This window comes from Trichoderma citrinoviride (genome assembly GCF_003025115.1).
Source record: "Trichoderma citrinoviride strain TUCIM 6016 unplaced genomic scaffold BBK36scaffold_15, whole genome shotgun sequence".
NCBI classification, from domain to species: domain Eukaryota; kingdom Fungi; phylum Ascomycota; class Sordariomycetes; order Hypocreales; family Hypocreaceae; genus Trichoderma; species Trichoderma citrinoviride.
In genome coordinates, this window is record NW_020194723.1 from 717,412 (window position 1) to 731,918 (window position 14,507).

General features: G+C 54.7%; 4 protein-coding genes across 4 annotated transcripts; 3 read left to right on the plus strand and 1 right to left on the minus strand.

The window, feature by feature from the left end:
• Nucleotides 1–509: 509 nt before the first annotated feature.
• BBK36DRAFT_1162742 (hypothetical protein) lies at nucleotides 510–1,523 on the plus strand (the record flags this gene model as incomplete). The annotated part of the gene is made up of 2 exons (XM_024894467.1): nucleotides 510–667; nucleotides 722–1,523. 2 exons carry the CDS (start codon nucleotides 510–512, stop codon nucleotides 1,521–1,523), a joined length of 960 nt encoding a protein of 319 aa, XP_024746283.1.
• A 476-nt stretch (nucleotides 1,524–1,999) lies between these two features.
• On the plus strand, nucleotides 2,000–4,325 carry BBK36DRAFT_1184132 (SAICAR synthase-like protein; the record flags this gene model as incomplete). The annotated part of the gene is made up of 9 exons (XM_024896387.1): nucleotides 2,000–2,362; nucleotides 2,428–2,474; nucleotides 2,606–2,684; nucleotides 2,872–3,050; nucleotides 3,409–3,448; nucleotides 3,623–3,642; nucleotides 3,838–3,955; nucleotides 4,141–4,202; nucleotides 4,277–4,325. 9 exons carry the CDS (start codon nucleotides 2,000–2,002, stop codon nucleotides 4,323–4,325), a joined length of 957 nt encoding a protein of 318 aa, XP_024746284.1.
• Nucleotides 4,326–7,143: 2,818 nt separating this feature from the next.
• Nucleotides 7,144–7,587, plus strand: BBK36DRAFT_1162744 (hypothetical protein; the record flags this gene model as incomplete). The annotated part of the gene is made up of 1 exon (XM_024894468.1): nucleotides 7,144–7,587. The coding sequence occupies one exon, from the start codon at nucleotides 7,144–7,146 to the stop codon at nucleotides 7,585–7,587; it is 444 nt and encodes a 147-aa protein (XP_024746285.1).
• A 2,328-nt stretch (nucleotides 7,588–9,915) lies between these two features.
• On the minus strand, nucleotides 9,916–10,800 carry BBK36DRAFT_1172252 (hypothetical protein; the record flags this gene model as incomplete). Its single annotated transcript, XM_024895701.1, has 3 exons — nucleotides 9,916–10,052; nucleotides 10,139–10,543; nucleotides 10,608–10,800. 3 exons carry the CDS (start codon nucleotides 10,798–10,800, stop codon nucleotides 9,916–9,918), a joined length of 735 nt encoding a protein of 244 aa, XP_024746286.1.
• Between the last annotated feature and the right edge of the window lie 3,707 nt (nucleotides 10,801–14,507).

Here is a 14,507-nt window from a genome sequence, read left to right on the forward strand (position 1 = left end):
GTCCTTCAGTCTAGAGAAAACCTTGCAATATAATCAACCGCTCTAAATTCTTGCACCTAGGTGCCAATATCTCTACTTGATCTATTGCCACTTATTCCTATGCATTCTGTCTATTTTCTGGTAGAATAGCTGGTATGGACCGGCGGTAGGTACCACATCACTCATCCTCGGAGCCTCCCAGTTGATGTCCCAGTTCCTGGAACATGGCGGCATCTTCAGTGAGTGCGATTGCCGCACGATGGACGACCTGGACGGCTTCGGCCACGCCAGAGCTGGTCATCGAAAGTACTTCTGGCTTCAAGGCTGGAAACTCTGAAAACAAGCTTTGCGGCTGCCATTCTGCTGTTCAAACTGTGGCTGTAGTATGGCTACTATCTGTGGCGGATAGGATGAGAGTTGGGGAAAAGAAAAGTAACCTCGCAGCTCCCTCCGTCTGCTTCCCTCTGCATCTTTCACCCTGTCCTTGCATTCCTCCTTCTTTCCGTGCCATACGTTACCTTCATCCCACAATGGATACGACTTCGGCTGCCGCTTCGCCCTCCTCACAAGCACCAAGGGCAGCCGTAGAGTCCATCGAAGCCCGCAATGCTCGCTTCGACGAGATCACCAAGGAGTTGCGCAGTCGCCGCCTTGGCTGTACCGAGTACATGAACGCTATCGGCGAGATGTTCCCTGACCCATAGGAGCTCCACGCATTCTGCACATACGATCTCCATCTCAGCCTGCCGCATCTGGCCAACCCTGCCGGCATCCTGACACCAGCCCGGTTTGTTGAGCTCGCAGACTCGATCAACTTTTACAACCCCGCGGAACGCAAGGAGCTGCTGCCCGGGCTCGAATGGGCAGTTCGACCCTGGATCCCCGTCGGCTATGAGCAGACGACGCTCTACCGCCTGGTTCCATCTCTCGACAGGCTGGTACCGCAGAGCAGCGAGTGTCCTCAGACAAGCTATCAAGTCCTCGACACTGCATTTCTCGGCGTAAACACGACGGTGCAGCCGCGTGAGCCGGCTCGGCCGCTCAACCGCCGCGCCCCCAATCTCTCGGAACAGTCCACCCAGTCGGCGGAGTCGGACGGCGCAGATGCCCCGGGCTTTGTCTTCCACCAGCTCGGCGCGCTGGAGTGCGTGGAATGCGAGACCGCCGCTGAGATGCCGTCGACTTTGGAGCAAGGCGACGATTCAGATGACTGGGAACCGACCGGCTTTGCTGTCGTGGCCCGGCTGAGCCCCGCCGGTCGCATGGACGGGGTATACGCCATATACAACATGAACCCAGTCGATCTGGACACTTTCAAGCGGGAGCCAGTGACGAACGCAACATGGGGCATCCCGCCCAGCTCGCCTGAAGAGCAATTCTCGTGCGCGCGGATCGGCAACAAGCTGGGAGATTTCGGTTTCAAGTTTGAGTTGGCCTGGACGGAGCAGGTCCACCATCCAGTCGAGTTGGTGAGGGCAGTCAGATCGTCCACCGGTGGTGCGATGCGTATCACGGTCGACAATAACTACAGGGAGCACATGTAACTTGGTTTAGCAGAGGCGGGTTGCTGTCCAGCACCCCAGCTTGGGTATCCGGCATTCTCTTGCCAGTCAATTCCATCTCAGCCTTTGCATCTCTTTTCCACCGTCTTCATCGTCAACTCAAATGAAGTTTCAATGGCCAATAGTAAAAACCCTCACCAAGGCATACGATCCAATTGGAGCGATCCTATAACGTTGGAGAAGAGCCAATACTTACCTATCTAAGTATAAACGCCACAAATCGGCGAACTAGTAGCAGATCACGGCCCCCACATGGCAAAAATTCTACATCAATCACCAAAGCCGGAGTCATCTTAGTCACGCATTTCAATTTCAACCTCATCTCAGCCCTCCATCAACCTCGACTCTCAAAACCACAGGTGGAAGGTAATATAAAATCAGGGAAATTAATCCCGGTATTAACACAACAACAAACCCAACGCCAGGAGAAAGAAAAACAGACACCACCAACCGTCACCATGTCCTCCTCCTCCTCCTCCTCCACCCAAGCCATCACCACCCTCACCCTCACCTCCCTCCCCAAGCTCTCCACCGGCAAGGTCCGCGACCTCTTCGCCCTCGACGACGCCTCCCTGCTCTTCACCGCCACCGACCGCATCTCCGCCTACGACGTTGTCCTCGCCAACGGCGTCCCCGGCAAGGGCCTCATCCTCACCCAGATCTCGGCCCACTGGTTCGCCGTCCTCGAGCAAAAGGTCCCCGGCCTCAAGCACCACCTGCTGTCCCTCTCGGCCCCCGCCTCGGCCCCCCTCACGCCCGAGGAGCGCGCCCTGCTGAGGGGCCGGACCATGGTCTGCCGTCGGCTCAAGGTCTTCCCTATCGTGAGTTGTTGCCAAGATGATTTCTGAGGTGTCAGATGTAAGAGACTGACAGACTGCTGCTATAGGAAGCCATTGTGCGAGGCTACATCACCGGCAGCGCATGGAGTGAATAGTATGTCAATCCTCATCTCAATTTGGCCCATCTCATGTGCATTTGCATGTCCTGGTGCTGCCCATCTTGCATCCTGGACATCAGCCCATCTCATCACCGCCAAGCCTCAAAAAGACTAACATCAATCCAAGCACCGCCAAGGGAACCGTCCACGGCATCCCCCAGCCGCCCGGCCTCCAGCTCTGCAGCCCATTCCCCAACGGCCCCATCGTAAGTCACCATTGCACGGCATCAAAATTCACGCTACCCATCTCAAGCCTCACTTTTCTCCCGTCTCTTTACCCCTGGTTCCCTCCCTGTCAGACTGCAGAGTGACACAAGACGTTCACGCCCAACCATCCGCAACGCCACAATCACATCTCATTGAATGAGAATATGACAGCTGATGAGGCAAAAGTACACCCCGTCCACGAAAGCCCCCGCGGGCGAAAAGGACGAAAACATCTCCCCCGAGCAGGCCGTCTCCATCGTCGGCGAAAAGTACGCCGCTCGCATCCAGGAGCTGAGCTTGGCCGTGTACAGCGCCGCCGCCGCGTACGCCCTCGAGCGCGGCATCATCGTGGCCGACACCAAGTTGTAAGTTGTGCCACCCTCATGGCATACCCTGGCTTCGCTTCGTCTTCGCGTTCCGGCTTTTTTCCCTGCCTTTCAGCCTCATCCGATCGGCAACGCACACTCCTCCTTGGCGATGGGCGTTATCCCGCGCCCCCCCAGGCAGCAAATCATCCTGCTGCAGGTCCATCTAAATTGCTACGGCGATAAAGGATGGAGAAAGAGGCGAAGGAGATTCGGTGCCCCTGCCCGACGCCAGCCTTGAAATGCCGTCTCGTACCGGCAGATCGTAGCATACATGTTCCCCAACATCTACCCCGGCCCCTGTCACTTGATCACTTGGCTCGCCGACCCCCTGGCTGACAGTAACCGATGTACCTAGTGAGTTTGCCCTCGACGAGGCAACCGATGAAGTCGTCCTGGTAAGGCAACCTAATCTCGACTCCTCCTCTCTCATTGCTATGCAGGGATTGTAAGCGGGCGTTTATGAAAATAGAGAGAGCGACTCAGTTCAGCTGCTCCTCTCCCTTTCAGCGAAGACTCCAAATCAAGAATCCTGCATGGAAATCCACAAACTAATGTTTCACTCGAAATAGGTCGACGAGGTCCTGACCCCGTAAGTCAAACTGCCGCAGCCAATGGCCCACCCCATGCTTCACCGGTATCATCGGACAAGCTCCCAGCTGCATCCTGGGATCTAGAACCGAGTCTCTCTCGAGATGCCTCTTGGATGCCAAGCACTTGCAACGCAGCATGCCGTTTCAGAGGCCCAGAAGAGTCCAAAATGCTAACTTTGCGTAAACGAAAATAGTGACAGTTCGCGGTTCTGGAACGCCGCGGAGTGGAAGGCGGGCAGCGAGGCCCCCTCCTACGACAAGCAATACGTCCGAGACTATCTGACCAGCTCAGGGCTCAAGGGCAAGCCTAACGTAAGTCAAATCGCAGCCATGCGTGTCGAATCGCCAAACTCCGCTTTCCCGATCTCGAGATCCCGCATGCGGATGCGGGAAAACAGCCCGATGCCAAAAACAAGAGGAGGACCGCCCCAGGGGGTTCGGAACTCGCTTGCAATGACCCATGCCATGTAGACGTGTTGCTGACTGATCGGTCCTAGGTCGAGTTACCTCCCTCGGTCGTCGAAGAGACTGCGGCCAAATATAGAGACGTGTTTCAACGGTGCGTACTCTTAAAAGCAACTCGTCATAACTCACATATTCCACGCAGGGTCACTGCTGACCATCAATCAATAGCCTTACGGGCAAGTCGTTGGAGCAAGCGTTGGCAGCCTTGGAAAATTAAAGCCACTGGGTAAGAGACAAGAGGGACAGGGTGGCGGGGGTCTTGAGGCTAAACGAGCCGCCGTGCCCCTGCGGCATTGCAGATTGAGAGTACTCAATTAAGCGCCGTCGGCTTCTGGTTAAGGAAAAGAGGTGGCATGTGTTCAGCCAACCAGTCGGAAAGAGAATCGCAAGGTCAAAAGGTTTTGCCCTGTTCGGCACCATGAGCCGGCCAAGTCCAATGTCCAGGTTTTCCATCTCGGAGGGTCTCCTTCGCTTGAAGGAATGACGTTCTAGATCGCGTACGAGTGCAAGTGAGGCGGCCAAGCGGTCCAGACCAACACACGATGTATGCCTGTGAGACAAGTGCCCTGACATGCCTCGACAATGAACAAACAGACCCGAGAGCCCTATTCCCGCGCGGAGACTCATTGTTCTCGAAACCCTTCATGCTCATGCTCAGCGCCGCATCGTGGCTGCATGAGGCGGCTGGGCAAACCTGGCTCGGATCTGGGTAGCCCTTCCCACCATTGGCCGGCGCCGGTCCTCGCTGGGAAGACCGTTGCCCTTGTCATGCACCTCCAACACGTCCAAGCCCTGCTTGCAGGCTCTTGAAGATTTCAATAGTCGGCTCCCTCCATTGTTGGTATCAACGAGTTCTGCTTCGTAAGCATAAGCCGCTTCGGTAGTGGGCAGTCGTTTGCCTCGCCAAGCCCCTCAATTGCGCGCCATCGCCAGAAAATCCAGACCTCTCTCGATCCCAGGGCCAGATCATTCTAGACCCAGAAATTCAGGAACAAGGTGAATGCGGGCATCTTGGCCGGCTGCAAAGCTGCTGCATGACATTCAACGCATGAATGAGAGCACGATGAGAGTCCAGAACAGGATGCCAGGCTTGGAAAACATGCGGGTTCATGCATGCTGGGAGACGGCATGTACCTACCGTTAGGCACAAAAAAGGACAAGGAAGAGAGGCAGCCGCATGGTGAAGATTTTTGCCGCCCAAGGCACATCGGATTTCGCTTTTTCATTGTAGGCCAATTCCATGCCGAGAAGAACATAGCACACGCATACGAAGTGCATGTGTTCCATATACCTAGTACCTCGTACATGCCGCGAGGCTCACTCGCCGTGCGTGTTCGCTCCAAGGACAAAGGCTCGAATTCACGAGCAGGCGAAACCGACCGATACAGTTACTTTGTAGTTGAAGAGAAGACGCGTCGCAGAGGGAAACTTTCGGACCGCTTGGCGACTCGCAGCGGCAAAACGCTTCAAGCACCTTCTTGGTGAACGGCCTTTGGGAAACGGCGAGCCCCCTGAGTCGTATTCCTAGGGGCTGTTACACAGAGGATTGTGCTGGGCCCGCAGTCGAGGCTTCAGCCGGCCTTGCATGGCCGACTCTGCCTGCCCGCGGCCCATCAACGAGTCTGCGTCCCAGAGTTCCGCCCGGAGCCGAGTTCGCATCGGTACCACGTACCTGAGGTACCCCCATACACCCTCCACACCAGGTAGCTACCGCCCTGCCTCTCTTTCTGCATGTACAACATATGTACCACCGCATAGAGGCAGTACCTATGACGGAATGTAGTGGCCCAAGGTGGGTGGCGAAACACGAAGCAGTCGCGAGGGATGGTCCTATTGACGCTTGGTGTATTGCTTCACCACAACATATCAGCTACCTAGCTGACCGCATTTTCGAGCTCATGGGCGATATTTCTGGCCCAGTACCCGGTCAACGGCTTGGAAAGGGTAAAGCATACCTAGGTATCGTTGCTAGAAGCCGGCACACGGCAATCCGACAGCTCTGCAGGCATACCAGGTAGCGCCATGAAGAGTAGAGGCGCAAGGGGTGCAGAAATGAAACGAATGCTGCATGTACTCCGTAGGTACATAGCCCACATATCACGCTGCGCACGCGGGCTGCAACGAATCGAAAAGACTCCCGAAATCCAAAAGAAATCGAACGGACATGCGGTGATCAGTAGATTTCTTTTCAGCTCGACAGGGAAACAGGATTAGGTCTGCTGGGCCAAATCTTCCCTCGTCGCCAGGAATCCAACCAAACTAGTAACCGCCGAAGGGGAGGACAATCTATGATCGAGTAGGTAAGCTGGGGTCAACAACCACTTTCACCGAAGGAGAACGAAAAGGATCGCCATACCAGCTGGTCTGGAGCGGCGGCTCTACACAAGCACGGGGCCGATGCCACCCTGCCCCAGCTGACTTGTCACTCTCAAGCAGTACTAAAGTGACAACCCTGGGTTGTATTCTGTCCTCTGTGAAGTACCCAGCTCTGAACGCGCAAGCACGAGTCTTGCTCTCCAGTAGCCCTGCGCCGCGAAGGCTGACCCAGATGATTGCTGCCTCCGCTTAGCAGCAAAGCCACGTCCAGGTACCCCAACTTGCAAAGGCCTCCCAAGGCATATCGGTTGGTGCCTGGTGGAGAGAGTTCGGGGAGCGTTAACATGCCCCTGGCTGGGCGACCAGTAAGGCTGCTTCCGAGGCGAAGGACGATAGTCGAGCCGATTGTTGCCGGGCAGCAGCAACGGGGCCGGCAGCAAGCCCAGCCAACGAGCGGCGATTGACGCGAGCTAGCATTATGCTGAGAGCATGTGAGGGCACCCCCTGAGTTGCTTGAGGCTTCGCCAGCGGTGGGCATAAGAACCCCAGCACCGCCCCGACTTCCCTCCTCTTATTCCAGCTCATCAACCTGATCATCTCGCTTCCAGGCATCTGACGCTCCTGTTGCAACGCACGAATTGCCATTCCCTTCGCTCCACGCGCCGACACGCGTTTGAATCGTCCGACCTCAACCCTCAACTCCTTCCTCCTTCGTCGCCATGGATTCGCTGTATCCAACCACTATCCCCCTCGAATCGGGCAGCAACCGACCCATCCGAGGGCCATACTCGAGCGTCACCAACGCTGTCCACAACCCTCAGCTGGACTCTCTTCCGAAGGACGGCGAGTGGCCGCCCGTCCCCGAGAGTGAACCGAGCACCGGGGCCTCTGACGCGTCTGGTGAGCAGGATGGTCTCTCCAGGCAGGACATCCAAGCTCCCACTGCCGTGAGCCCCGACTTGGCCTCGCAAAAACATGAGGCCGGTCCTGCCAACAGAGACCCTGCCCACTTCGATGGCAAGGGCAACTCCAGCTCGGGCTCTGCATGCTTGCCGGCTGGCGAGTCTTCGAACGGACCGGCCAAGCCCATCGATGCCGAGCTTGAAGTCTCCCACATGGCACCTTGGGTTGATGATAGCCTCGGTGGTCTGAAGAAGAAATAAGAAACGGTTCAGATGTGAATAGGAGAGCAACACGCTCACCTGGAGACGACACGTTGCCAACACTTGTCGTCAACGAACGTCGTTCAGCCCTGATCCAGACGGTACACACACCAGTCCGAGACTGTCTCAAGGAAGACGGGACAAGGCAAGGCTTCGAGTCTCAGCCCTTTTCGCGAGAGTAGAGCCGAGACATTGTCACGACACCATCGCAATAGTGGACAAAAGAAAGAACACAACGGCCACAAAGCACAACGACCCTCACCGAAAAACACGATGAAAGAGAAAAAAACTTGAAAAGAAGAAAGATTATAAAACAAGAGAACAACGAACCTTCTGTTTCGGATAGGGACTTCGGCTCAATGCATCCCCATAATACTGCCCTTGCCCTTTTTCTTCACCGTATCTTTTCCCCTTGGCTTTAGGGTTTGGTCTAGCATTCCCCTGATCGTTCTTGCAGCTTTTCAATGCGCTTAGTCATGGTCAATTCTCCTTTCCTTCTTTAAAGATCCGACGGCGGCATTGTCAGTTGATCGCTTGATCAACTAGGTATTCTAGAAAGAAGGGAAAAAGGAACGAAAGACGTGATAGATTGCTTTGGTTCATGTATGGAACTTTAGGTGCGAGAAGAATGATGCGAGCGGTGGCAGATTGTTTGGCCTCCCGGCCTGTACCATCATTGCGTGTCATATAGGTAGTTTTAATGGATAATAACACAATGGCATCTTATGGCAAACTTGTCTGTTGTTTTGTTGTGGCACATTGCACTACATGTACTTACCTATATAGGCCCTCACAAGCCTCATGACCAGAAGATTGGGCATCCAGCTCAGTGATAGTGAAGGCCACCCTACATTAGCAGGTAAGGTATCAAATATATATACCTAGTAATAAGCAAGCCACCGACTCGAATCACAGTCCGCCGTATGTAGTATCTCGGGCGCATCCATCACCGTCGCATCCGATCATGCTTTCTTCAAGCCTGCGACATTGACCCCTTAAAGCGCAAGGTTGCCACGTTTCAGACAAGAATGATTCTTTATGCACGCCTGGAAGTAAGGTGATGTCAGTTTGCATCTATCAGGTTAGGTAGGGTAGTCTAGAAGCTTTTCAAGACAAAGGAGCGTATTACTGCCCAATCGTCTGATGTAGCGTGCCTCAGCCGACGGCATGCTTCCTATCAAGCCACGTAATTTGACGGCTGTGACGGGCGTACATACGCAATTACACCATCCGATGGCTGCTGAATTCTGTGTACTACCGTGTCTTGCGTGTGCATGTAGGTCCGATGTAGGCACAATGACGATGATCCCGAAGCTCCCCCTTGCAGGGGGATTTCGCATCCCATCAGTTGTGGCGGAAAGCATGATCACGGCGACTACATCCGTAAAGATCATCACCAAAAAAGCTTCAACTTACCCAGCCCGTACTCGGTTATCTACCCAAGACTCAGTGCCTATCTTATCTCTCCAAGAACCTCGTAAAACCCCATCTTTTAGATCGGCTTCCAATCGACTTCGTATTTCTTAAAAAGCAGATCGGTTCAAGCAGCCGAACTTCGTATCTCCCCAAGAACCCAGATCGACCTCGTATTCCCCCCACCAGAAAATCAGTCAACTACCTCTTTGAGGAGCTACACGAGTTCGAGCCTGTGGCTACACGTACATGAAGCCTGGCTTCTTGAACCCCGACTACTTCGTACGAAGTACCCTTACACGAAGCCCCGGCTCCGAATGCGGTCTCAACACACGAAAAGCATGCCGGCCGGGTTCCTCCCCCCCCTTGCGTCAGCTTATTACGAGACGGGCAACGCTTCATGCATCCAGCCGCTGTCAACCCGTGTGATACTGTTTCACCTCAAGTGCATCAAGATGCGAGGCGTCGAATCAAGTCCTGCTCGCGTAAGTTGCTGCGTTCATGTAACTTACCTTCTTTGACAAAGTGTGCAAAATTACCCAGCAAATCACCCACCTGTCAGTCACAACTCAAACTCGCAGATCGAGTGAAATAAAAGGGGGAATATAAAGCATTAGTATACCACTAGAGTACATGCAGAGGCTGACATTATCGTCAAAGAAGCTTAAAGGTAGGATTCCATGCAATCGTCAATCAATAGGAAGGGGCTGACAGACGCCGGAACACGTCCCCTTCTTTCGTCCATTTCCCAACAACCTTGCCCTGCTGCGTGAAGAAGAAAAAAAAAAAAAAAAAGCAACAACATAATCTTGGCCTCAAGATATTAAATTTAACCGGTACCAGAGAAAAAGCCTAACGCGCAAACAAATCGGGATAGCTCCCTTTCCGCCCCCAAGCCCTGCCTCAATCGCAGAATTAAGAGAAGAAGGCAATGGCGATGGCCACGCCGGCAACGAGGGCGAGGGGAGAAGAGAGGTGGCCAGCGGCGCTTCCGGGAGGAACGGTGGTCACGGCGGGGTTTGAGGAGGTGGAGGCAGCGGTGGTTTGACGGCCTGTGACCCAGAAACATGCATCGGTTAGCGAAATCTGAAGCGAGGTTCTTGTGCGAGGCAAACACCCTCTTGACAATGATACGTACCAGTGGTGGTTGACGCCGAGCCTGTGGGGGCAACGGTGGTGGTGTTGTGCTTGTGGGTGGAGTGGGCGACGGTGGTGGTGGTGGTGAAGGTGCTCGAGGTCTCCGTCTCCGTGGTGGTGGAGTGAGCAGTCTTGGTCTTGACCTCGGTGGTGGTAGCCTCCTCGGTGGTGGTAGAGACGGCCTCCGTGGTGCTGGTAGCAGCCTCGGTGGTGGTGGGAGCAGCAGTGTTGCTCTCCTTGGCGCTGGTGGCGGATGTGGCAGCGCTGGAGGAGGCGACACCGGTGCCCTGGAAGGGGAACTGCTGGCTGAAGTTGCTCTGGCCGCTCTTGTCGGTGATCTTGAAGTTGTAGATGCCAGAGGGGATGTCCTCCAGGGTGATGGTGGTGGAGGTACCGGTGGCCGAGGCTGTCGCACAGTTGTCAGCGGCTCGTGTTGTGTTTTTGGCAACCATAGGAGATGAGTCACTTACAGGTCAGAACCTTGACGTCCTTGAGGTCGGAGCTGGCGCCAGTCTGCAGGGTAATGGTGCAGCCGGAAGAGCAGCCCTCGTACTGGAGGGTGAAGGGCTTGCCCGCCTCGACATCAAACTTGGAGTTGAGGAACTCGGGCTTGGCGAGAGCAGCGGCAACAAAGGCCGAGACGGCAGCGACGGAGTACTTCATCTTGAGAGATTGGTTTTGGAAGGACGAAGAGAATAGATGTTGAACGAGAGACGAAGAAGAAGCGTCGGCTGGTGCGCAAGATATGGTCAGTTTATTTTGTTTTTCCTTCAGAGTGGTGACGAAGTGACTGGTATGCTGGTGGTGGAGGAAACCAAAAGTCTCGGGCAATCAGAGGCGAAGAGAGGAATGAGGAAGATGAAACAATAACAGGAGCCAGGCAGGAAAAAAGATTGAGCCGTTGCAGCTGGCAGACACCAGACGCGTGCGGCCGTCCCGACAGAACGGCCCGTCAAGCTGCTTTCCGCCGTCTTCGAACCCTTTCCTCTCCGCCACACACAGGCAGCTGGCGAGCCACGACGCCGCCAGGGGAGCCAGCCGGCCAGGGATAGTCGAGAGAGGAGAGGATGAGGACAAGGTGAGATGCAGGGGGTAGATGCGTGCTCTGGGCGCAGACGAGGCCGTGTCGAGGAAGCATCCAGGTAGTGATCGTCCTCTGGGTGAAGTCGAGATGCCGCTCCAACAAACAACGACGAACGCACCAAAACAAGAAGCTGGACTTACACTGAGTTGAAACAAGGGCCTAGAAAGCGAGTGATCAGGCGGATGGATGGGGCAAAAGCAAAGGAGCAGAAGAAGCAGAAGAATCCAAACCGGACGGCGACGGATATTAATTTAAACAAGTCGAGGCAGACAGAGCAGAGCAGAGCAGAGGCGAGGAGTGGAGCGTCGCGCTGGAATTGCACGGATCACCCCCAATGACAAGCCCGGAGGTTCGAGTGTCCCCATTCCCAGCCAGCAGGGGGCGCGGAATTGGAGGAGGGGCTCGATTGCAGGCCGTCTGGTCTTAGCGAATCCATCGGCTAGTGGGAAAGGCCCAGGCAAGCATCGGGACATCAGATGGTGGTGGTGATTTTGGCTTTTGGGTTGGGCGATGCATCCCGGGCTGTGCTGGGCGGTTCCAGCAGTTGTTGCAGACCAAGGCCAGAACGTGACAGGAAGCTTGAAGCTTTCACGGTCCCATCGGTACGAGTGCCATGTACCGGCGCTGCCATTGGCCGCAGCCCTAGGCCCTCCGCCCGCAGCCTATCAGCGCCGTCCGGGTCCCCCCTGGATCGCATCCAGCCCGCTAGCGCCACCCGCTAGCGCCACTAACGCCAGCAGCTAGTGCTCGTAGTCGCTGAAGCTCCAGGCACTGCACAGGCACCCACAGCCAGCTCGCAGCGCCTGGAACTCGACCTCGGAGCGCGCTGCAGCACCCCATTGGAAGGGTGCCAAGCTTTCCACTTGCAGGCTGCATGCACACGTCCGCGCCCCCGGGAAATAACATCCAGAACCTGGGCTAGCCTCAAAGCGCTCGCTCCACTCTCTGACTCCAGTCTCTGACGCTGCTGCTGTTTCTCTCATGTGTTGTGCCTTGTCATCAATTCCAAGGAACCTTGCCGGCGCTTGAATTCCTCCGGGTCACGGCACGACGAGAGGAGATGAATGACGAAGGCGAGAGATTGCACCACATCAGTCGAGTCGGTGTCCCAGGGTACGTCCATACCGGGGTAATAGTAAGGGCACAGGTAATACACACAGCATACAGCTCACCGGCAAAAGGTCGCACACGATATGCATCGCGAAATTGGCAGCCTGTCTACAACCATTGAGCCTCAATCCTACGCCTCGCTTACAGCTTCTCGAGGAAGCAAAGCAAAGCACAGCCAAATCAAACCCGTCTCATGCAAGCCACAGGGGCCAATGGCGACGCCGCCATCCCCATCCACACCCGTTTCCCCCCCCCCAAGTCAAGCCACGCATCCATCCCGTCTTCGATAGCCATCGCCACATTTCTGTCAAATACGGGATTCCCTCCAACATGCACCATTGACTTTCGTCGCGCATCAGCATCGTCATCCGCACTATCTGCAGAACCCGAAAAGCTTCTTTTTTAGCTCTATCGTCCACCTCGTACCTCTCACCCTCGATCATCCCCCCTGGTCTCCTGATCTATCAACTGCGCACTCCCTCGTCAACGACGTTTGTGAGAGAATCCACAGCTGAGGGCTTCCGCCAGTTTCACAACGGCACCGCCGGCTCTAAAAGAAAACCCGCAAGGAGGAGAACAAGCTTGAACCAACAGCAGAAACGCGCCATCCCGTCTAATGATTCCTCCAACGCTTGAGCCGCCCAAATCTCCTAGCCGCTTCGGCTCCTAACCCAACCGCCCAATCAATGCCCCTGGTCCGGCTTCTACCCAAACGGGCCACCTCCATCTTAGGTGCCTTTATAGCTCCGCGTCTCTTCCTCCTCCCAAGTACATAGCTCTCGTCGCGATCAGCAGCTCAACCATTGAGCCTCAGTCTCTGCCTACCTCATGCAAGTGTCTTTTGTTGCAAGTTCTCCTACCGTCTTCCTTCACGCAGTTAATAGCACTGCATAACCTTACGGAGCATTCCCCATTTGTGCCCGAGCAAGTGAAAAACTCATCCCTCGTACGTAAAGTTTCGACGCAGCCCGCGCAGCATCACCACCGCTCCACAACACCAAAAAAAAACCATGACCTCTCGAAATGTCATCAACTTTTTACCCAATACTTAGTAGTCCTCCCCATCCTCCATCCCCCATCTCCACGACCACGACACGACACGACACGACAAACACGAACAGGCATCATCTTCCCCAATCCCTAATGCACGAAATTCCCACCCTGCCCATATGGCTGAACTCTGAATGCCGCAAACACGAATTCCCTACCCCATACTATATGCACGTCAACCAGGCTAACACGTAAGTACACCATCATCGTTTTCCATACGATCGCTTTCTCTTTCTTTCTCGTCGTCTCCATGTGCCCTTCTGATTCCCCATAATATTCCTGCGGAAGAAACAATGCAGAAAGATGACTCCGCTGTCTGCCTATGTCCCCTCCCTCATCGAGCCGATGCATCGAGGCTGTGCTGTGCTTTGCCCGTTTCCCCCCCGAAATCACATCTTTTCCCCCAGAAAAGGCAACACCCGACTACTACTACTAGTATAAAGTGCCTTACCTTGGATATCCGGAGAACAAAAGAGTCCACCGTTTTCCAGTTGGTCACGGCATATATCTAGTATCCAGTAGAGCCTCAACTCCCTGTTCCTTCAGCTCCGTATCTCGACCAATTGCCTCGGTTGTTCAGTCTTCTCCGTCCTTCCCATTCTTCCTCTTACTCTTCCACTAAATATACTCCTCAACCTTCAGTTGCTTCTCCAGCGCCCTTGTAATCACTCCTATGAAACAAAACTTCTCTCAAGCATCATCTTCGAGTCTTCCCATCCCATCCCATCCCCAAGCAATCAATTGCACCCCTGCTACTATAGACTCCAATATGCCTCTAGTCGTACAAAGGCGCACGATAGAAAATGAAAACCCAGCCCCCCATCCCCGCAAAATCTCCCAAAACCGTCCAATGCAATGGCAATCCTAATGGGAAAAAACCCCAAGCAAAGCAAAATTACCGCCTTTGGACTGCCCTCGGGCGACAAACCTGCTTTTTTCTCCCTGTATGCTTTCATTGTCTTGTCTTGCCTTGCCTTGTCTCACACCATCGATCGAACAGGCAATCACACAAGACTCCACCCCCTCTTGTCAAAGATGCGATGAACGGCTGTTCCTCCAGATCCAGCTGTCATTCGTTCTTTCATCTTCCACAATGTCCAAACTCGTTCCTAGAGGCTGTACTGTA